This window comes from Strix uralensis, chromosome 4, assembly GCF_047716275.1.
Source record: "Strix uralensis isolate ZFMK-TIS-50842 chromosome 4, bStrUra1, whole genome shotgun sequence".
Taxonomy (NCBI): domain Eukaryota; kingdom Metazoa; phylum Chordata; class Aves; order Strigiformes; family Strigidae; genus Strix; species Strix uralensis.
The window spans coordinates 59,615,349-59,637,385 of NC_133975.1; the positions used below are offsets into that span (position 1 = coordinate 59,615,349).

Genomic DNA, 22,037 nt, shown 5'->3' on the forward strand with positions numbered 1-22,037 from the left:
TCAGCTTCAGCTCCAGACACCAGACCACTTCCAACCCCTCTTGCTTTATTTGAGAGACCTAAGACACACAGGACTGAGGGTCTAAATGGCACGATGGTGGGCTTCTCCCAACGCTTCTCATCTAATTGCAGCCAACTTTAACTTTGCCTTTTCCACTCTTAACTGGTCTTCTTAACCTGCTTCTTAGCCAGGGCAAAATTAAGCATGAGGAAAAAGTCTTATTCAGCATTATAATTATCTACTCCCAAGCTGTATAACAAAATAGTTTACACATTTAATTGGTTTTGTCTAGTATTTCCACATATACAGTAGTCCTATTAATGAATATCATAGCTTCATTACTGCATATCACATTTTGCTATTTGTTGTGTACCATAAAATAACGTCAGCACATCAATAACTTAAATAACACAAATGTAAACTCATTTTCTGGTTGTTATAATTATGATTTTAGCCTGCAAAGGCTTTTTGATTTGTAAGACCATTCACATAACATGGAATGTAACTTTATTTGTTTTTCTTTTGTATATGAGACACCGAAAGCCCTTGTCATCTCTTAACAGGATACTAAAGCAGCTGCTTCATGAATGACAGCACAATTAAAGCTAAAAATCATAATTAAAAAAAAAAAAACCCTTTGTACTGTACAATCTCAAATTAAAGCAAGAAAGATAATGACAATCTTTGCATTAGCTAGGAAACGTGATTCTCTGCCACTGGGCTTTTTTTTTTCTTGTTGACAATTCACAGAATGTGTATATGGGTGTAGTTATAGGTGTGTGTATATCCTATGCAGAACAGCAGTCCCTATTTTGTTGATCTAGTTCTTCTAATTGTTTAGTTAAACTACCTAACTGATACAATTTAGAATACTACATTAACACATTTAACATCAAGTTTACATACTTGCGTCTTTGAAATACTAGGAACTTTTACACATTTTATTTGGCTTTGTAAGGACTGGAATATCACAGATAAAGCAATCTACTTGTCTTTGAAAGAATATGGCTGTTCTCAACTAACTCTCTAAGGTTCAGAGTGAAATACATTTCTCCTTATATCTGTAGCTGACTTCAGAGAAGAAAGAGTGTCTTCTTAAGTGGTCAGTCTGATGTTACAGTACAGATTCTGCAGAGAGCGAGAGAGATTTAATGAAGGATAATTCTCTCTGGACTTTAGAGTTAAGCTGCTGCAGCAAAATTACTCCATTTAGGCTAATTTTTTCTATACAAATCTCAAAAAACCTATTCCAAGTATGTTTTGTAGTAGTATCTCCACATGACCAGAGGAGGGCACTTTGAACATCTTTGCACTGCCCAGGAGGCAGATGCAGAAGCACAGTGTTACCCAATGTCACACAGTCCTGCCACCTCTTCCCACCCAGGCAGGTGTCCATGTGTCCACAAAAATACAGAATCCGTATTGTACCACAGGGCTCTGTTCTGAAAACAGTGGCCAGATATATCACTCCCTTCTTGCTAACTAGGATTTCTTCTGATTTCCCCCATTTAATTCAGTGTTGCTGCAGGTGAAACTGAGATTAACAGATAATTCCTAAAAATCACGTGAGGGGAGTTGTCTCCCTCTCCTTCCTGAACAACCCTCTGCTATTAGCCCCTGGTAATTTAGCAAATATTGATTGATTTAACCCTCTATGACTTATCCTGCTGCAGAAATTCCTTGCCTTTAACTGAAAAATGCACTTGGAAAATGCACTCTCTGAGATATGTATTGCAACAGTGCATCTTTTCACATTAAACTCTTGTAAAAGTACTGCTCCATTCCGCCTTCTGAGGAAGGCGACTCCGCATCCCAGACCTGGTCCCCCCAGCAGAGTACATAGCGGAGAAATCAATCTCTTCTCTTTTCCATTCATGACCACAGTGTGGAGTTCAGCCACTTTCCATGCAGGAAACATTCTCCAGGGTTTCATTTTGGCTAAAGGTATTTACCTTCTATGGAAAAGATTTTAATTTTGCAATCTTACTGTTATCATAGACAGATTTTTTTTTGTCACCTCTCTGCTTTGTTTTGTTCAAGTTTAATGCTGCAAAATTATTAGAAAGGATTTAGAAACTTCTTTTTTTTTAAAAATAAAAGTCTGCTCCTCCCTGGGGAAACACACTGCTTATTTAATGTACTTTTTCCCCCCCTCAACATTATGCCTTTTCTCTTTTCTTCGCTTTCCTTCTCTCTTCTTCTCTTTTTCCTTTCCTTTTTTCTCTTATCTTCTTTCTTTTCTAGAGCAGACAGGTACAAGAAGGAAGTTGTCTTTCATCAGCAGTCCTTTGAGATAGAGTAGAATTCAGTGAGTCCTCACCATGATAGGATCATAAACTTACTGGGTTAAACCAAGCTAACTTTCCCTAAGCTGCCAAGTTTTAGCTGCACCATACATATATGTGTTTCCTTGTGCCATTTTCTTTTCTTATAAGTTTGTTTTTCTGGATGACCCTGAGCTATGGATTCTCATTTCTACCACTAGTCAACCTTCCTTTCTTTTCTGGTTTTGCCGATATAGGCCTCAAAGAAAAAATGGCAGAAGAGCACAAAGTAGCTGAGGTACATGAGAGAGGACCAGATGATGTTCTGCACGTGGGAATGGCACTGGCCCTGCTGCATCCAGGAGAAGACCAAGTAATTGATCACACAACCAATCAACATCTGAGTGATCTGCGACAAGGTGATGAACATGGCAAATTTGCGTGAGACTCTGAAGCCAGCAGCCCGCAAGGCATAGTAAGAGTACATAACGGCGTGTACTCCATAGTTCATAGTCATGAACCAGCCACCGCCAGCCACCATGTCCTTGTAGGAGTACCAAGAATAAAGTAACACAGTAATGTGATGGTACCAGTGTAAGAAGATGAGCTTCTGTTTCCTAAGAATAATGAATATTGTATCACCTGTAACAAAACAAAAAGAAAAAAAAAAGGAGGGGAGGAAATGAGAAACATATTGAACAATTCCATAATTACTGCAGTGCTCTCTTCCCGTTGATGTTGCTGGAGTATACACTATTTTGGAGCATGAAAAAACACTTCAGCTCTAGATCTGAGAGCCTGTCTGATCTGAGAATCAGCTTGGCTCCTAATCTCTATGCAATCTTTGGAAAACCAATGTATCCACACTTTCCTGTGTGGCTAACCCCTGTTTAAAAACTCCATAGGTTTACTTGGTAGCCCTCTGCTGCAAACATAATCCATGAAAGCCTGAGCTGAAGTAGGTGGATGTATGTTTCATCTGACTGTGAGACTGTCCATGATACACTGTGACTAGAAGAGAAATGCAGCTTGACAGAGAGCAGAAAACCTGAAGAGAAAGCAGCACAGTGTCCTCCAATTCAAATGCCTACCTGCAAATTGAGCCTAGTTAAACTCAGTAGAGCCTTTTGAGGTACTATGCAAAAAGCTCTTGTGCATGCAACCTACAATACTGAAAGGTATGTAATTGTCAGAAAAAAACGCTTCTAGAAAGAAATTTGCATCCTTTTCTGCAAATTCATGTTGCTATTGTAAAAAAGTAAATTTTATTCCTCTTTCCTGCTTTTTTCTTCCTTCTGCTTCTCGTGATTGCACTAAGCATCCGTGCTGGGTTTGAGTGGCGAGGTTTTTAGCAGTAGGGGAGACAGTTACAGCAGTGTCCCCCTGCGAGAAGCTTCTTGAAGCTCTCCCAGCTTCAAGTCAGACCCGCCTCTGGCCAAGCCTGGGCCAATTAGCAACAGTGGCCACGCCTCTGTGATAATGTATTTAAGAAGGGGAACCTGAAAGGGGGAGGAGACTTTGAAGAGGTGTTATAAGAAGGACACCTGTGTGAACATTGAGGTCAGTAGAGGGAAGGGAGGGAAGCCAAGCCAAGCCAGAGGAGGGAGCCCTTCTGTATCCTGTGGTGAAATGGCAGGGCCACCCTCCATGCTACCCATGAAGGTCACTGGAGGAGCAGAGATCTGCCTGTGGAGGACCCGACACCAGAGCAGGTGGCTGTGCTAGGCTGGGACTCTGTGGGAAGAAGCAGCCCCCAGTGTTGTAGTTTGGCACTGGGCAGACTGCAACACAGGGGGTGACCCAGGCCAGAGCATCCCATGGGGAGTTTGTGGTAGACTGTTTCCTGTGAGAAGGACATCACATGGAGCAGGGCGAAGAGTGCTCCCCCCAACCCTGGAGGAAGAAGCAGCAGACTGACTGCACCCCCCCATCCCCTGCCCCTGTGCTGCTGGAACAAAGCTGGGCCTGGGCAGAAGGTAGGGGTGGGGCGAGATGTTTTAAGATACGGTAACACTTCTCACTGTTCCATTCTGTCTGTTAAGTGCTGGTTTTGTTAGTGTTTGAATAAAAGTGATGTTCTTGTTTTCTTCCCCTAAGGAGTCTGTCTTTTGCCTGTGACTGTTAAATGGGTGATCAACTGTTCCCTGTCCTTATCTTGATTCCTGAGCCTTTTGATTCATTTCTCTCCTTCCCAGCGCTGGGGGGGAAGGAGTGAGTTAACAGCGTGGTGCTTGTTTTCCCTCTGGGCTCGAATCCAGGACAGCATCTCAATTAGATGTATATATGTATGCTACTTGTTTTCTGTTGTTATAGACACAGTGTTTCCAAAAAGATACCTGAGATTTGAATCCAGGTACTTATTTCTACATATATGTATCCCAGGAAATCCAAATCATGAAAGTTAGTGATGGGTGGAACCAAAACTGCACTGTCTGCACAAGGTCTGTAATAAGCCATAATGCTACTGTTTACTTCATTAGCTGCAAGATGTTGACTCACATTTTTGTAATTAATCATATGTTCAATTTGTTGTTGCTGTGCAGTTTTTAAGAACTAAGTTTCTGTGGCTTTGCAATAATTTAAGCAGCAGGAAACCAAGGGATTCTGACGCAGCAAGGCAACTGGTGTCTGTCTCTTTCCAGTTTTTACGCTGATGAATTGCTTTTCTGTAATTTGCTGAATCAAATTCTCTGCTGAAAGGTAAAGACTTATTTTTTGTTGTACACCTGAACACAGTGAGTGCTGCAGCCCTCTGAGGTTTAGTAAGGGCATCCTCTGAAATGAAAGCTGGAGGGCAGCTAAATTGCTGCCTCCTATTTCCCATTAAGACAAGCCTTTCTTGCATTAAGAAGCCACGGGATGAGAACACATGCAGACTGGCTATTAAGTTGGCTTTGGTATGTATATCATAAGTATCATTAGCAAAAAAAATGCTGGAGGGACAGGAGTTTATAAGAATCGGGAAAAGCTAGAGATATTATAGGAAATTCGTTTCTATTTGGAGGAAGCAGACAGCCGCAGCTTTCAGTGTTTAGGGAGGTAGCACATTACTGTTCATAATTGTACGCCTACATGTGTATTTAAGGATGAATGTTGCAGAATGGAGGTAGAACCTAACTCAAAGCTTCTTCCTGACACAGCTGCTGTAGCCCACCCTTCGCTTCTGTACCCATGGGGTGAGAGACTGCCAATTACGCTACTTGTATTTACTTACAAGTAGTTAAGGAAGAGGTATGGACCAGATTGCTCTTACCTTGACTGCCCTGCTGTATATAATCACTGCAATTTAATCCTGGGCTGGGAATAGTCTTATTCAACTGCACATTGCTCTAACTTCAGTCAAGCTGGTCTTAATCTCTAGAGACTAAAACATGCAGAGTTTGGGGTTGGTTTTGTTTACTCAGTTTTTCTAAGACTAAACAAGACCTCAACAGCACTGAGACCCTTCTTGTGCTTCCTGCACAGACATTTCCGCTCTAAATATGTGTAGTGAGAGAAAGGGAAGGAGGGTACTCACCTAGTTCGGGTGCTTTGCTTAGCACAAATGCATATGCCCAGAATTTGCTGACAGGTCCAATGTAAAAACTCTGGTCACACACTGACTGCTTCAGGCCTTTGGTCATCAAAATGTACAGCATATAAGCACCAGTTCGAACAGCACCAAATATACTTTAAAATAAAAAGAGAAAATGAAGAAAATTGAGTGGACACTTGCAATTTACATGCGATCACTTCAAATCGTTAAGAGAAAAAGGCCATAAATGTGCTGAAATAATACATTTGAGACAGCCTTAAAGCTGGAGCAACTCTGCTGGTTTCTAGGAAGTTATTCTGAACTCAGATTTTTAAACTGGACTCCAGCTGTATCACCTGGTGAAAGTCTGGAATAGTAATGTCAATGTTTATTTCATTTCTACAGGAATGATCCTTCATATTTCAGAAGCAGTGAGAGACATCTACTTCAGCTGAAAAGAATGTGCAGAGTTTGATGCTGATGGCTGGGAGACTACAAGAAATGAGTTGATAAAGAGCTGTCATCAACATAAGCAGGACTAATTGCCTCTTTTGATTTTTCTCAGTTCTCTCTTGTCTCTCCCTGTGTTTGTTGCACCCACAGGACCTCTGAGCACAGACAAACCCAGGTAGGGCGCACAGACTTTGATGGAGGGTCTCAGTCAGGCCATGTGTTTTGGTGCATATGCTGTCTTCACACTTCATCTCTTAACAGGTCATTGCTAACAGAGGAATCTACTAGTTGAATAGAGCCGAAAACAGCAGATTCACCCTCACCTCATCAAAGTGAGATGCAAAGTAACAGTCTTCTGTAAATGAGAAATGAGATTTGCAATGGTATTAATTGGTACAATTACAGAGGGGATAGGATTAGGTAACAAAAGATATCCAGCTGATGTAAGGAACAAAGGCTTCTGTCTCAGCAGTGAGGAGCTCTGCAGAAGGAATTGCCTCACTGTTTTTAGGCAAGAACATGCTTGCCCATTGTCTACCATTGTAGCTCGTTGGCCCTTCAAAAGCTGTGACGAATACTGAGTGAAACAAGCAGCTTTCAGAAAACTGGAGAAAAGAAAGATCCAATGTCCTTTGGGGCTGAGTATATCTTACTTTATGTCTACATCATATGACCCTGTGCCTCTAGCCTTTAACTTCTTTGTGACCTTGTCCTACTCATGAATCCTCTGGTTCCTGCACTGCCTTAGTGTCTTTTGTGACTATTGCACACCAGTAAGCAAACCAAACCACCTAAAATTGATGTGGGCAATGCAAGCTACCATTTATGCAAAAGTCTGTGAAATAAGGAACAGTTCATTTGAAGTTATCGATTCTGTTACTTGTCCTTGTCTTGTGAAGTCGTTATTATTTAAAAAATGTGTTTTAAAATCATCAAGGCAGCCTCAAAAGTTCAGCTCTATGGTAGTTCTTATGGTACTTGGTCAGACTAGATGGTTCAAGAAAGCCTGCCAAGCATAAAAAACTGTTGACCTAAGTTTTTATAATTTTTGCACAAAGTATTTAGATTTCCAAATCTGCAGCATTGATATATTCAGTCAAATGTGCCTGCTCCTAAGGAGCAATGCACCTTGCTCTCCCCTGTCTGCTGCATGCACTCCACAACCAAGTGGAGTACCATCCTGCCTGGTGCTCTTGAGGCTCTGTCAGTGGCATCACAGATGGGGCTCTATGGCCAGGTCATACCTGGGGAGATGTCTTATGTTCTGGCTCCTGCACCATTACACTTCGATGCCTGAGGTTTCACTGTGCCATCAGGAAATTCAGACAACTGCAAGCACTTAAGAAGCTACTGTGATTATCCGTTCTTTGTACGGTGGCATTTGCTCATGGGCTCTACTGCCAGGTGAGTCCTCTTCTGCTATGTGCAAATAAAAAACCATCCTGCTGTGGTACAGGTGTACTGAAGGAGCTTAGCTGAGTCTGGGTTTCCCACGAACACTGCCCAAAGTAATGCACATATTCTCAGGCTTAGGCAAGACAGCTGTTGCAGTCTCTCGTGTTCATCCACTCCTGCATGCAGGAGGGATAGTGCAGTATTCTTGACACCTAGGCAGACCCTAGTGCATCCTCTCTGTGTAGGGTTGTTCCCTCCCAGAAATGCTCTCTCAGCATGCTTTTCTCATGTCTTTCAGGGATTGGTCCTTTTAACTCAGCAGAGAGTGCCAAAGCCTGCAGGAGGAGTTTGGAAATGAGGTGCAACTTGTTCTGTGTCTTCTCTCTGGAGTTTAATGCATGCCCTCTTTTTTTTCTCAGGAATTGCATTTCTCATTCACAAGAAGACAGGAGATCCTGACAGAGATGTGATCTGATCACTTCCTGAGGCAGTAAACTCCTCAAGCTAGCCAGGGCAGGCTGCTGCTTGCTCTTATGTTTTGGGTGGTGGCAAAACTGGGTGGAGGAAGATCAGGCAGAATATCTAATGATACGTTGGTTCTCCCATTAGCAAATACCTCAGTGCTGACATTAAAAAGGGGGCAAAAAAGGAAATTTTAAATTATGAAATCAAATAGCTGCAAGCAATACACCCTTCCTTGTACAGAAGCTGTATTGCTTTTCTAAGGCATCATTTATTATTAAAGTTTTAAAACTAAAGAGAATTCTGTGCCATGAACACAAACTCAGCTGAGAAGAGCGCTTGTTCGAGCAACAGGCAAACGTTGACTTAGCTTTAAGTGACTGAGTATCAACACCCAGGGACTTAACGTGGACTGATAACAGAGCCAAAGAGTATTTGCCCTGTGGGGATTACAGAGTTTCACTTTGCTGTCCTTGAGATTATAACAATATAATTCTTCCTGTCTTTCCATTTAGCAATACTGCAGCGCACACGCACACACACACTCTCACCACACGCTTTTCTATAATTTCGTAGCACAGTGGCCTCCTCTAGTTCTGTGACTCCAGCTACTGCTCTACATGGTGTGAGTCAGACTAATCTGAATTTTTTATCAGTAAAAACCAAGTTACATTTTCACATAATTCACAAGGGAAGACTTTATAAATAAGGAGGATGGCAAACTGGAAGTAACTGATTCAATTACCTAAACAGATGCCATGAGCAGGTAGCTGTTTATAAGATGTGCTGCATGCCAAAACACTACCCTGCCACCAAGCACACGCCACCGGAGACAGAAAAAGATCTAATCCATGTCTGCAAACGTGCCTTGGACCCAGAGAGACAGGACTGCTTTTTGTGCCTCTGTCACTTAATCTTGTTTGTTCTGTAAGGTAAGATCAACCAACAAATTTCTATCTTGCAAAAACATGATGTGCAGCAGAGTGATGACATTGCTTGCTCAATAAATCACTTCTGCTTCATTTTGTCCTCGCCCTGCTCTCTGCTGTAGCTTTTATGAGGTATTGAAACAAACTGCTTACCAAAGCAGTCTGTCTGGTGGGAATCATCCACAGGGATTTTAGAAATAAGGTAGCAGTGAATTACTGTACAATTACAGCCTTTTGCAACTAGAGAGACTGATCAGAAACAAACTGCACCAGCTAATGCAGCTTTCTCATCTATTCAGACTCAAAATGTCCTACGTTCTCCTCTCTTCAAGCAGTGACTTCTCTGGTAGATGAACAAATGCCCAATTGAGATTTTACTGTCCATAATACAATCAAAACATACCCATGAGTAAAATAAATACTAATACTTTTCCCTCACAAACTTGTTTTCAAATGAGGGCCTCAGAACACAGCCAGTGCATGGGTTAGGTGTGGCATTAAGGAGAGAAATCGAGGGCTGGGGAGCTAGCTGATTGGAAGACAAAGCAGGTGTTAGTGGCCGAAGCCTATTACTGCTTTCTGTTCCCTCCATCCTACTTACCAGGAGGGACTGAAGTACTTGTTTCTCAAAAGCCTGAGAGGGCAGCAGGTATCTCAAGACTCTAGTTCAACCCCAGCTGGCACTCTAGCAGACTCAGCTCCTCCTTGCAGTGAGGAGGAGACTGCCTATTTTTGCTAGGGCTGCTTTCTATGTAGACCCGTCACTGCACTTGGGTCCTGACACCTCTTGGACATCCTGGTCCAGAATTTAACACTGCAGAATTGAGCAGGGAATGTTTCTTCCACATAAAAAAAATAAATAGATTAAAAGTTCAGCGCAGAATATATTAACACTTCCTAAAGGATTTTAGTGCTGTGATAATTTCGGACAGGGAATTCTCTGCTCCCGTTTGCATCTTAAAAAAAAACCTTAAACTAACCAAACACACCATGCAAACTGTATCTGCAGAACTAGGTAAAGATGGTATTGAAGGGGGTAAAAGTCTTGACTGTGGCTAAGGTGAATGTAGAATATGTTAGCTACAAGCTACACATCAGAAGTGGAGTATATTTTTGAAAGCATGCCATCCTGCAAACACAGCACCAGCAGAGAGCAGCAGGGAGACCGCAGCCAGCAAGACCCAGCTGTGCTGGGCAAAATTACAGGCTGGTAGAGACTTCAAGCACAGCCTTACCCAGGCTCACAGGCTGTTCAACACGGCCCAAACCACAGGTGCCCAGCTGGTTTAACCAGTCTCCAAGGTGTGGGACTACCCTCTGTCGTGGGTGTGCTGGGTTAGTCTGGCAGCGAGCTGGCCAGGCACTCAGCCGGAGTTCCCATGGGTCCGGCTCCAGGTCCCTGGCTGGGGCCTGGCTGGAGGAGAGAAGAAATCTTAATTCTGCCCCGACCCACTTACATGGCAACTCATGGGAGCACAGGGAGGTGACATAGAGCACGTGGTCCTCCTCCATGAAAGCCACATTGAACAGACGGTGGTCCTGTGAGAGCAGCCGAGATCACCTTACATGCAGAGTCACAGCCCTCAGACTGCAGCCTGCTTGTACCATAACGGCTAAAAAAAAGGCAAGCAGGTTCTTTGTTGCTTCTTTGTGGTTTTGGGTTTTTTTTCATTTTTGCATGCAAAATATTTACAGAGGAAGAACTCTGAATTCGAAATAAATGTTTAAAGGTCAGCAGGTGAAGAATACGGAGCTTCCTACACCTTCCTTCATGACAAATCAAACCGCATTCACCTTTCTGTTCTGTTCAGCAGGAATATTTCAGTGGTCATATCAAGTTTCCCTCCTGCTGCTGAAGAGCTGGTCTCTTAAAACAATAAAATGGCCTTTCTGTGCCCTTCTGATTTAAAACCCATGGTTCTCAGAAAAGAGGAACAAGTTGTGCTGCTAATGCTGTGGCACAGGAGCACAGAATGCACAGGGACCCCTCGGTCTGACACATCAGAGTGGCAGGGTAGTCAAAAAGCACACCTGGTGAAAGCAGTTACTGTAAAAGGGCAACAGAATATTTCTGTGCTTAGCCAAGCAACAGAAAACACGTAAAATACAAACTGATGCTGGGAAAATGCACAGAGGAAGCATCTATAAGAGAAACAACTCCATGAACTAAGTTTCTTGAAAAGAAATGCAGCTGAAGCCACCTTAATCAGAGAGCTCTGAACTCCCCAGCAGGGTAGCTACCCCCAAATCAGCACAGAAACTCAGAAATGCCTGATATTATCAAGTAACATGGACCAAGGTGGGTGCATCTCCATGTGAAGGAACATCTCTCATCTTTTAGCCATTTGCTCGCTGTGCTCTTTGATTAATTCCTAAAAATAAGTTTGTAACAAAGCAATTTTGCAACATGACCAGTAAGTTTGTTTTGTAATTCTTTTGAATATTTATGGCGCTTTTCTTCTCCACCTAGTAAGGGCAGGCTTCTTTCAAATCACTCTTACCTTCTGCAGTCCTGTGAAATGTGGTCCCAGAGTACCAGTCCATCAGTGATATGCACCAAGTGGATGACACAGCAGGGACAGAGCTAGGTCACAGCTTTCTTAAGAAACTGATAAGATTTTGTTGCTAGAAATGAAACTGTTTGTACGAGATTTCTATCTGTCTCTCACAAAACCCCGCTTTGGCCACGTGAGAAGGAACAGTAGTTTTGCTGAATCAAAAGACACAGTGTCACCTTTGTAGGATGCATACGTTGAAGGGGCCACTTGCCTTGCCAACCAGCAGATGGAAGGGTTTTTTCCAAGCTTGTCACAGAATTATTTTTGCCTAGGTGACTTCAGATAAGGTTGGCAGACCAGTGTTGGGAAATGGCCCTTTCCAGGGAGGAAGCACACAAGGATAGGTCCTACCTAGCAAACAGGGCAGGAGTTCTGGGAACATGCATTTGTATGGTGACCACACACTACACATACAGCTGTACTGTAAGACGATATACCTAAACTATTACCTGTGTAGACAGGTGAGGTAACCAGATCACAGTGTGCTTGCTGCTTTGTTACTGCTGCGGTGATTATACTATCAAACCAGTGGGAAGGATGGAAGATTTAATGAATCATTGGCCTGCTCCCAACCTAAAATCTGTGCTTACATTTTGCAGTGGCTTCAGGTCCCACAGGAGCAGAGTACTCTGGGAAACTGCTAAGCTTTGTGTCAAAAAGAGAAGACCATCAAACAAAATTTTAGTATTTAAATCAGGAGGTTTATGGGAATCTACCCTCATAATCATAGAATCATAGAATGGTTTGGGTTGGAAGGGACCTTAAAGGCTATCTAGTTCCAACCCCCCTGCCATGGGCAGGGACACCTTCCACTAGACCAGGTTGCTCAAAGCCCCGTCCAACCTGGCCTTGAACACTTCCAGGGAGGGGGCAGCCACAACTTCTCTGGGCAACCTGTTCCAGTGCCTCATCACCCTCACAATAAAGAATTTCTTCCTTATATCTAATCTGAATTTACCCTCTTTCATTACCCCTCATCCTATCACTACACTCCCTGATATAGAGTCCCTCCCCATCTTTCCTGTAGGCCACCTTTAAGTACTGGAAGGCCACTATAAGGTCTCCCTGGAACCTTCTCCAGACTGAACAACCCCAACTCTATCAGCCTGTTCTCATAAGGGAGGTGCTCCAGCCCCCTGAGCATCTTTGTGGCTCTTCTCTGGACCTGCTGAAGCAGGTCCAGAGCTGGACACAGTATTCCAGGTAGGGTCTGACAAGAGTGGAGTAGAGGGGGAGAATCCCCTCCCTCGACCTGCTGGCCACACTTCTCTTGATGCAGCCCAGGATACTGTTGGCTTTCTGGGCTGTGAGTGCACATTGCTGGCTCATATTCAGTTTTCCATCCACTAATACCCCCAAGTCCTTCTCCACAGAGCTGCTCTCAATCCACTCATCGCCCAGCCTGTATCTGTGCACAGGATTGATGTGACCCATGTGCAGGACCTTGCACTTGGCCTTGTTGAACATGGTGTTCGCACAGGCCCACCTCTCAAGCCTGTCCAGGTCCCTTTGGATGGCGTCCCTTCCCTCCAGCATGTTGACCACACCACACAGCTTGATGTCACTGGCAAACATGATGAGGTGCACTCAATCCCACAATCTGTAAAGAAATCCCATAATCTGTAAAAAAATATAAAACTGCTTTTTTTTCCAGTTCTCCCAGGATATGACTGTAGTGGGTAGTTTCTTTCTAAAGTTGAGCCAAAATGAAAGGGAATGTCCAGGTTTGTTTAAGTGGTTATCTGGGTGGTGTCAAATGAAGAAAGGATATTAGGGTCTGATTTGTGCTGACCAAAATTACGGACTAACAGCTTACTGGTGCCTGGGAGCTTATTTAAAACCTATTGTTCAAAAATCATTTTGTGGGTAGATTTGTCAGACTGTTTTGATGCTGGGAGAATTAAAACCATGAGAGTAGCCTCCCCAAGAGCCTGCCCGACAGAGACAGCATTCATTCCAACATGGGGAGGGGACTGGCAAGACATGCCATCACACACCAACCTTCTAGCATACAGAAGCAAAAGGGTGAGTGAGAAATATGTTTCCTGGCTAACTAAGTTTCCCTAAACTTAAGAGTGCATGGGCACATGTTCACAGGGTATCACAGAGAGCAAATGCAGGTCCTGAGGACCCCCCTTTCTGGGCGGTGGATGTGTGATGGAATGTAGCAAAGGAGCAGCACAACCCACCAGAATTCACAATTGCTTTGCTCTGTTTTCTGACACCCAAGCTGCTCTCGGGTGTTTGTCAACTGGCTAGATTTCATCGCAGCTGTTCCTCCCCCCCTCCTTTTTTTTTTTTAAATGAATCACCTCTTAACTTTTTGTGTTTCTTTTTCCACTGATGTGCACATTCATCCACATCTGGCCACCTTTGCAGGGGAAAGGGAGGAGCAGTACTACCTTCATTGAGCAATGTGCAATACGCGATGGTGCAATACTAAAAAAAAAGTTGGATTTTCCAGATAGAATAAATCCTCCAGAAGAGAGGAGGAATTAATTAAGCCTATGACAATTCTAATATATAGTTTCACTAAAAGGTTGTCAGGCTACCTAAATGTTATCTCAGATGTGACTCCTGTCTTAGTTTGCCTTGACTGTATTCAAACGTTGTTCCATAAAATCCTGGATCTTGTATTTAAACAGGTGTAGAAACTATAAGATTGCTTTAGGCTTATCTTTGATTGCAAAAACATGATATTTTTACTGTACAGTGAGAAACCATACACTAAGAAACCTATCATTAAGTACAAATGAAATGTGGGCAATGACCGAAAGATATTATTGGCTGTTGTTCAGTGACCTACATGGAATTAATGGCTCTTATGTTGATCTCAAGAAGTTAATGAGAGCTGTGGCTAAGTCAGTGCAATATGACATGTCTTCTAATCTCACAGAAAAGCAGCCTGGAAAAGGATCTGGCAGCCAACATCCTAAATGGTCAATGTGACACAAGGACAGCCTATATGAAACATTCATATATATTAATAACTTGCTCGAAGAACCAGCTTTGTAAGTCTGCACCTGGTTATTAAAAATATTTTGCTAGGTTTGTGGAACTAAGGGTTACATTTTTCAAATTAAATGAATCAGTCTCTTGATCAGTGAAGGATACACAGCGATATGGTTGGTACTCATCTAAGTGATAAAGTTTGAAAAATAATAGTACCGACTACAGATTTGGTCTCTCTTAACTCTAAATGTAACATTTACGGAGCATTTTACAAGCATTTAAAAAAGAGGACTTCCTAATAGTGAGTTACCTTGAAATCCTAGAGACACACTTGTTCAAATTACAGCTGATGAACTTAGCCCAACTGTTATTTTTATAAGAAATGGCAAGAAAATTAATATAATTAGGCTGTTGTTTCATCATCCTTCAACATTTCTGAAGTGCTTTCAAGCAGCACCAAGATTAGTGATGGAGAGAGGGAGACCCGATCCTGCAGAATCACTGTTGTTAAACACTTATAAAGCACTTCCCTGTTTTACCTCCCAGAACTGATCCAGGTACCTCCCCAGAAGACCTTGTCTCCTCATCAAAGCCACCTGTGATGCAGACATCTCCTTTCTCTCCACAGAGCAGACCTTCCTGTTGCCGTATCAAAATTTTGGTCTTGTCTGTTTTCCCACAGCCAAGTGACCTACCACCTCCAGCTTGGGCTGTCCCAGAATTACAAATGCCTCAACAATATTCAGGCCAGCAACTGTTTTAGGTCAGCCTGTGTGAAGCAACTGCTAAGTACAACGCTGTTTGTAAGCTGGGGTGTCTTCAGGTTCAGACTTAACTTTCTCCAGACTTCTTCTGTCCATGTTGGCATCTCCAACGCCTTTAGCATTGTATTTGTAAATATTTCACAGTCCTCAGTGGCCTTTACTCTGTGACAGCCTCGTAAAGTGGCTAAGCCTAAGACCCATTTCAAAGACAGGTGAGGCAAACTGAAATTTAAGTGTCCTGTCAAAAACCTGTGTCTGAGTCAGGATGAGAAATGATGTGCAACATCACAAGTTGTGGTTCAGTGCCCTACCCATGAGGTCTGTTTGATGTAAGTAGAAAGAGGTGTGACCTCACTCTGTATCAGTGAAAACAGTATTATTGAATTAACAGTAAACACACTCCAGTAGGAGGAATTTTCTCCAGAGAGTCCTTTGACCTGCTATAGATTTTCTTTTCACTTTTTAAAGTTACTCTCTAAACCTTCAAGTCCCAAACCCTCCATCTTAACTACCCAAGGTACACCTATATCTGTAAAGATAAATAGTTTATAGACATAAAAGCTGTTGTTACACCTCTTATCACATTTTTATTGTCTGCACATCTGATATTTTGGCAGCATGCTTTCAAGACCTAAAAATACAGTGATGCACAGAGTTATGGTGCAAGTTTACAAGCTGTGCTGTCCTAGAAACACAAACAGCTGGAAACTTCCTGACCTAGCCAGAAGACCAGATAAGAGCAAGACGTGCCTTCCACAGACTCAAGTTAGACTCTTGCTTTCATTCTGTTTCCCTTCACGTATTAGGCAAATACCAGGGTGGATTTGGCTTGACACAGCTGGACAGAAGCCATAGAGAATGTGAACCTACGGAGTGAGTTTAAGAGCATCATTGCTTCTATGTCCCCCCACACTGTCCCACCCCTTGAATTTGCATAGGACCAGACCTCAACAGCTGACCTTCTCATAGGAGAAAATATTTGGATTCTTCTCCCTCACGGAATTTTTGCAGTTGTTCTAACTATTGTAGTTGTTTTGTGTTAATGCTCCCTGCTGATCCCCTTACTCGCACCAGCAACTCCAGAAGAAAATCAAGTATGGATCAGAATCCATGGTGGGGGTGCCTAACTCCTTGCAACATGGGCAGGTACAAAACTCACACTAGTGAGGTGGAAAACTCAATGCTAATGTTCTTAAAAATACCTGTTTTCCTTTACTAATGCCCTCAGTTGATAAACTACAAAAATGCAGGTTTTAATCAGCAGCAACTGATTCTGTGCGAAGCTCATTTGAAAAGTCTTCTATCTACCAAAGTCTATGAAGGAAAAGCCTGAAGACATAACCAGTGCGTCAACCACAGACAAAAACAGAACCCTAAATTCTCATTTTAAAATGAAAAAATCTCATTATTTCAAAGTCAGTCTTGCAGAGGACTAAAATGATTGGGTTTTTATGTTCAGGATTTAGGACTATCACGCTGTTACTGTGCGCCTAAGCTGAACTCCCTTCTGCTCTATACTATTTGCATTTGACTGGAAAAAAATTACTGGCTATCTTTCCCATATTTTCCTTTAACAAAACTAAATTTGGGCACAGACATGAGAACATGTTACTGAGTCTTCTCTGGTGCTGATGAACTATGCTAACTATTTACATGCTCATTCTGTCTATGGCAATTTTAGTGTAAAACTAAATTTTAGTGTAAATCTAAATTTTAGTGTAAAACTGTAAAACCAGAGAAGGAGGTTTGTGCTACCATATTTTACCCCTTTGTAACTGTGTTTAGACAATCACATGCTAGGTACCACAATTCAGTTGATAGCAGATAACTGAAAGTACAGTAACTCCCTTGTACCTGTGTCCTCCAAGGCCTTGCCTATTGATAAAATTATCTGGGACCATTATTTACTCTCTTACAATGGGCAGGAACAAAAAAAAATTATGGAAAAAGCACCTTGGTCCCACAATATACCTTTTTCCTATGGTAATGGAACACCTTTAAAAGCACGTTTTCAAAAATTAACAAAACAGTTATTTAAGAGCACTTATGTCAATCTCATTCTTTAAAAAGAACACAGAACTCATCCTCTTCAGCCCATGTGTCTGAAAGGTCATAAGGTATTTATATTCTTCATAATGACTAAACTATTGTAATTAAGAGCACAATTTTCACAAACGTTTTAGACTAAGAAACGTTTTTAGCTTCCCAAACTCTCTGAAAGCTTGAAATGACTAATGATTTTGTTCCCACTTGCAATTTTACCTCTCCAGCTGAGGGAATGCATTATTTGAAAACGTTCATTTTCTTCGAGGAGGTGTATGTGGTAACTAGCACTGGGCAGTCTCTGTGGTTCTTCTCTACTTTGAGGTCCTGTACCTGCGCATCTCACAGTGAGCTCCGCAGGTCCTCCCGCACTGGAGCTACTCCACCCCTCACTCCGCAGGCAGGCAGGCTGCTGCCTCCACCTGCCCGCTACCTGCTCACTTGTGCCAATTTGGCTGACTGCAGGGCTGTGCTGTTTAACTGGACAGGTGAATCATGCAGCTAAAATAGTCTCTCTGCCACTTTTTTTTTAATGACATGATTTCATTGCTCTCCGTCACAGTGAGGAAACCGAAGACCACAGAAGGTGGTATTTCCAGCCAGCCTTGGCACTAGAGAGTCCAGTGGCACTGTGGTCTGAGCAGCTACTCTGCTCTGGGAAGACACTGAAAAGGCATTTAAACTGCTTTGCATCTCTGCTGGATCTTGTTTCAAATATGGTTCTTTTAGAGGGTGACAGAAAATCTCAAGACTGACTCAAAAGTCACTTAGGCTATGGTTGGGAATACAGCAGGAACCATACCAATGTTGTATTAAGTACCATTGCCGTTATATATGATAGTTACATATTCTTTCTACATAACCCATTGCTCTGAATAACAGAGTAAGGTGCCTCCAAAACATACTTACACAAAGAGTTAGCATATCTGCAAGGGCAGGAGAACACCAAGAATTTAACAAGGCCCAACCACAAAACCTTCATTCTAACATCTTGCTGCCCAGCTGCTCCTCAGCCTCCTTCCCCCCCATCTCCTGACCAGGAAGCAGAACAGATGGGTTTTGTGGCTCACCCACAGAGTCCTCCCTTATCATCCTTGAAGGTGATGGAGTCTCATTCAGGGCGGAGTCTAAGCCACAGTATTGTTTAAAAAAAAGGTAAGAAAAGGGGGAGATGAGGAATAACATGTTTTTTTCAGTGTGGCGCTCACCCAAAAACCTGGTGGTCAGCAGTACTAGTAGTGTTTTATAATGGGTTGCTCTAGCTCTCAATACCAGCTGTGTGAGCAAATGTTGTGCTGATCTTTGCAGTTTTTATCACTCTTTTGGCAGAAGACTTTTCTTTGCATAAGTTCACACATACTTTGAGGTTTGGGTTTAGTCCTATCAAAATCCCAAAACAAAATTTGAGAATTCCCCTTCCATCTCTAGAAAAGACCCCCATCACTGCACCAAACACACAAGCCCTGCTTTTCAGACCTTTCTACTGTATCTGATCCAGATGTCTCCCTAGTAAGCTTTTCAATGCAAATCATGACCAAAACCTGAAGCCAGGCCAGCTCAGAGTGATTTAAAAATTGTGCAAATATTTTATATGGCTTTAAGAAATAACATATCATTTGTGCAAGTTTATATACCCGTAAGCATATGCATACATGCCTGGGTGGTTACTAGTTTCCCATGTGATAAATTTTGGGGAGGGAAATGAGGTACATTAAGGTGACAGCTCGCTCTGTGGTTTTCCAGTGAGGGCAGATACTGTGCTCCTTGCAACAGTCTTTTTTTTCTCCTTTGCAATAAATCCCTCGATGTGGGGCCACTCCCTTCAGCCCTTCCTTCTTGTCAGCAGATTTCCTAATCACAACTCACCTGGCTTCCAAAACTATTTCTTTGTCTTTTTTATTGACAAAACTGGAAAGAAGACCAGGCTTAACTTATTTCTCTCCCTCTCCAGGGATCTCATTAAGCATACCCAAACAGTGACATCTCTGCAGGGCTCCAGATCAATGGACACTGTCATCTGGAGATTTTAATCACATTAATACCACAGCAGAGTAAAATCCATCTGATTCTCCTTTGCTAAAGTGGCAAGCTCAACACTTTCGCCAATTGCTGCAACTACTACTCAGAAGGCTTATTTATATGTGTGGATAAAAATCAATCTACCACAGCTACCACCTTCCAGTCCCTCCTCACAGAGCCTGAATTCCCTCTCAAGAAAATACAGTTTGATCCCCCAGACCTGCCTTGTTTATGATAGGGATTAGCTTTATTCAGACAATCCTGAGGAGCAGAGTATAAAAATAATCAATAAAGTGAAGCTCTCTGAGCTGGTGGAAGAACCCGCACTGCTTATAAAGCATAGCAGAAAAACAAATGCCAGGGCTAGATTCCTACAAGTAGTCTTTGCAACAGAGGAGAAGATAATTGGTGGAGGTAAAAAGGGTTATACTTGCATGGACAGTCTTACACAGAGCTCTTAGTGGCTACACAAGGCCCACTGGGTTTTGGTAGAGATAAACAAGGAGCAATGGTCAGGCTGAAGGGCAGTTGAACTCAATCATTACCCTAGGAACATGAGAGAATAGCTTAAGTTGCTTACAGGGACACCCATGTAACCATACACTGCTGAGAAACATGTAACTGTTTTCTTTCAACGAATGAAAAATAATTTTTCAGCTCTACCCACGCATCCCTGCATCTCATCTGACTTCTAAAGAGTCAGTTACAAGCTAATCAATAGTAATTACCTATCATCCGGTCTTGCCCTCCTCAATGTGCTGTTACCTGATGCTGCTCCCTGATTATCTGGCACGTGTAGGGTAGGAACTTGCAGGAACAATATTTCTTGATGAAAGCTGTTATTTCTTGAGCAATAACTCACTCTTCCATCACTAAATAACAATTGGACTTTTGTTGCAGTTGAAATGCCTCGCACCCTGTGAAGGCTGTATACTCTCTGAGATGGTTTTCGGTCAAGAAACATTTCCTAGTTCTAAGATAATTATTTCAGCAAGTTTGGACTGTGGCTAAATTACTTTAAAAAAAAAAAAAAAATCAATTTTCAACTTAAGCCCTGTGTTTGGTGCGAAATCTCATAAGAATTAAGGAATCCATCTCAGGATTCCTAAAGTAGCCCATGAGGATTCATAAGCACAGTGTACCTCTTAAGCAATCCTTAATGAATGCTTCAGGGGCATTTGCACTTGGTACTGTGTCATTACTGAAATCATTCTCAGCATTCAACTTTATCTCAAGAAAATTTTAGAATAACTCTAATATTGCAGTGATTTAAATGATAATCCAAAAAAAGTGGCCTATCTATTTCTGCAGGATAAATTAAAGATACTTACAGGATCAAATGTATCAGGTTGGTAGAGTAACTGTCATGTATAGCATTGAAATGTATGTATTTAGGAGTTTGAAATTATCCTAGGCAAATAAAGCCAAAAAGTAATAAAGTAAAAGATTTATCAGAGAATCAAGCCAACCAATGAAGCTAGCTGTCACTAAAGCTAGCTAAAGGCAGATAACAAAGTAAGCAAAATCTAAGTTACAGGCAAAGACTAGCATTTGACAGAATAAAGAAGGCTTAAAGAAGCTAAAAGTTATAATACAGCTGTAATGAGCTGCTCAGATCTATAAATTTAATGGCAATTACAGGCCTGGAGCCATTGATCTTCCTTTTTCACTCTGTCCTTCCCAAGGCAGTACTCCTGCCAGCATCTAGGGAAGTTCAGATCTCAGGGATTTGCCTACAATTGGTAAGTAATAAATGTATTTTATTTATTCAGCAACCTAAGCAAGATGCTGAATGGCACAGGCACAAGGATGCACATTTGTTTAGAAGAAGTTAAACTCATCGCAAAACAGTGACTGCGCTAAACCACAGCTCAACACCCGTATGCAACCCTGTGTGTGAGCACTGCTCGGTTTGGCAGTGTTTATTAACACGCTTGTCTGCAGATGCAATGTTAGATTTGATAGGTCATGCAAGTTAACACCTCTTAGTGTTTTATTCCCACTGTCTCCAACAAGCACAAGCTGTTGGGGACTTACTCAGAAGAAAATACATGGAGGTTTCTGTTCCCCAGGGATTTCTGCATGGGCCTTTTACCAGGAACACAAACCAAGTACCGAGGCTGAGTAAAATGCAGAAGTGCTGCCCCAGGGGGACAGATGGGAGGTTTGATTTCTTTTGAATGAATTATCTACTTTCTCCCTAGTGCAGTTCCCTTCTTAAGCCACCAGACAGATGTTCTTTATTCCTCAAATACACTTTTCAGTCTGCTCCCCATTTAAAATGGAGAGGAGAAGTCTCACTCCCAGAGGGCTCTGCTTTGAGTACAACATTCATGGCCTGTGAGGGCTCCCATGGGCTGGGACAGGGTGATCTCATGAGAAAGATATAATTCAAGGTGACAAACTGGGTGTCAACACTCTCACTGACTGTGAGAGGGAGGAGGGAAGAGAGGCAACATGAGCGCAACAACCGCTTTCCAAATAATGTATTGAATTCACTTTGATAAGATGTTTGGTTTTCCAGCAATAAAGACAAACAAGCAAGCAAGCAGTTGGAGAAAAAAAAGTTTTTAAAGAAAGGAGGCCCAACTTAGCACTGAAAAAAAAGATTTTCATAGGAATTTTTAGCAAGTCCTATCCACATCTCCTGTAAAGTAGCATTAGCCAGTCTCACAGTGAATCCT

General features: G+C 42.2%; 1 protein-coding gene across 3 annotated transcripts in view; it reads right to left on the reverse strand.

The window, feature by feature from the left end:
• Positions 1-250: 250 nt before the first annotated feature.
• The window catches only part of ELOVL6 (ELOVL fatty acid elongase 6), a 79,156-nt gene continuing 57,369 nt past the window's right edge, over positions 251-22,037 (reverse strand). For all 3 annotated transcript variants that reach the window (XM_074866921.1, XM_074866920.1, XM_074866922.1), the window contains 2 exons: positions 5,782-5,933; positions 251-2,906 (listed from right to left, as the gene is read on the reverse strand). In XM_074866921.1, coding sequence (XP_074723022.1) covers positions 2,482-2,906; positions 5,782-5,933 — 577 coding nt within the window. In that variant the 3' untranslated portion in view covers positions 251-2,481. The remainder of the gene's footprint in view (positions 2,907-5,781; positions 5,934-22,037) is intronic.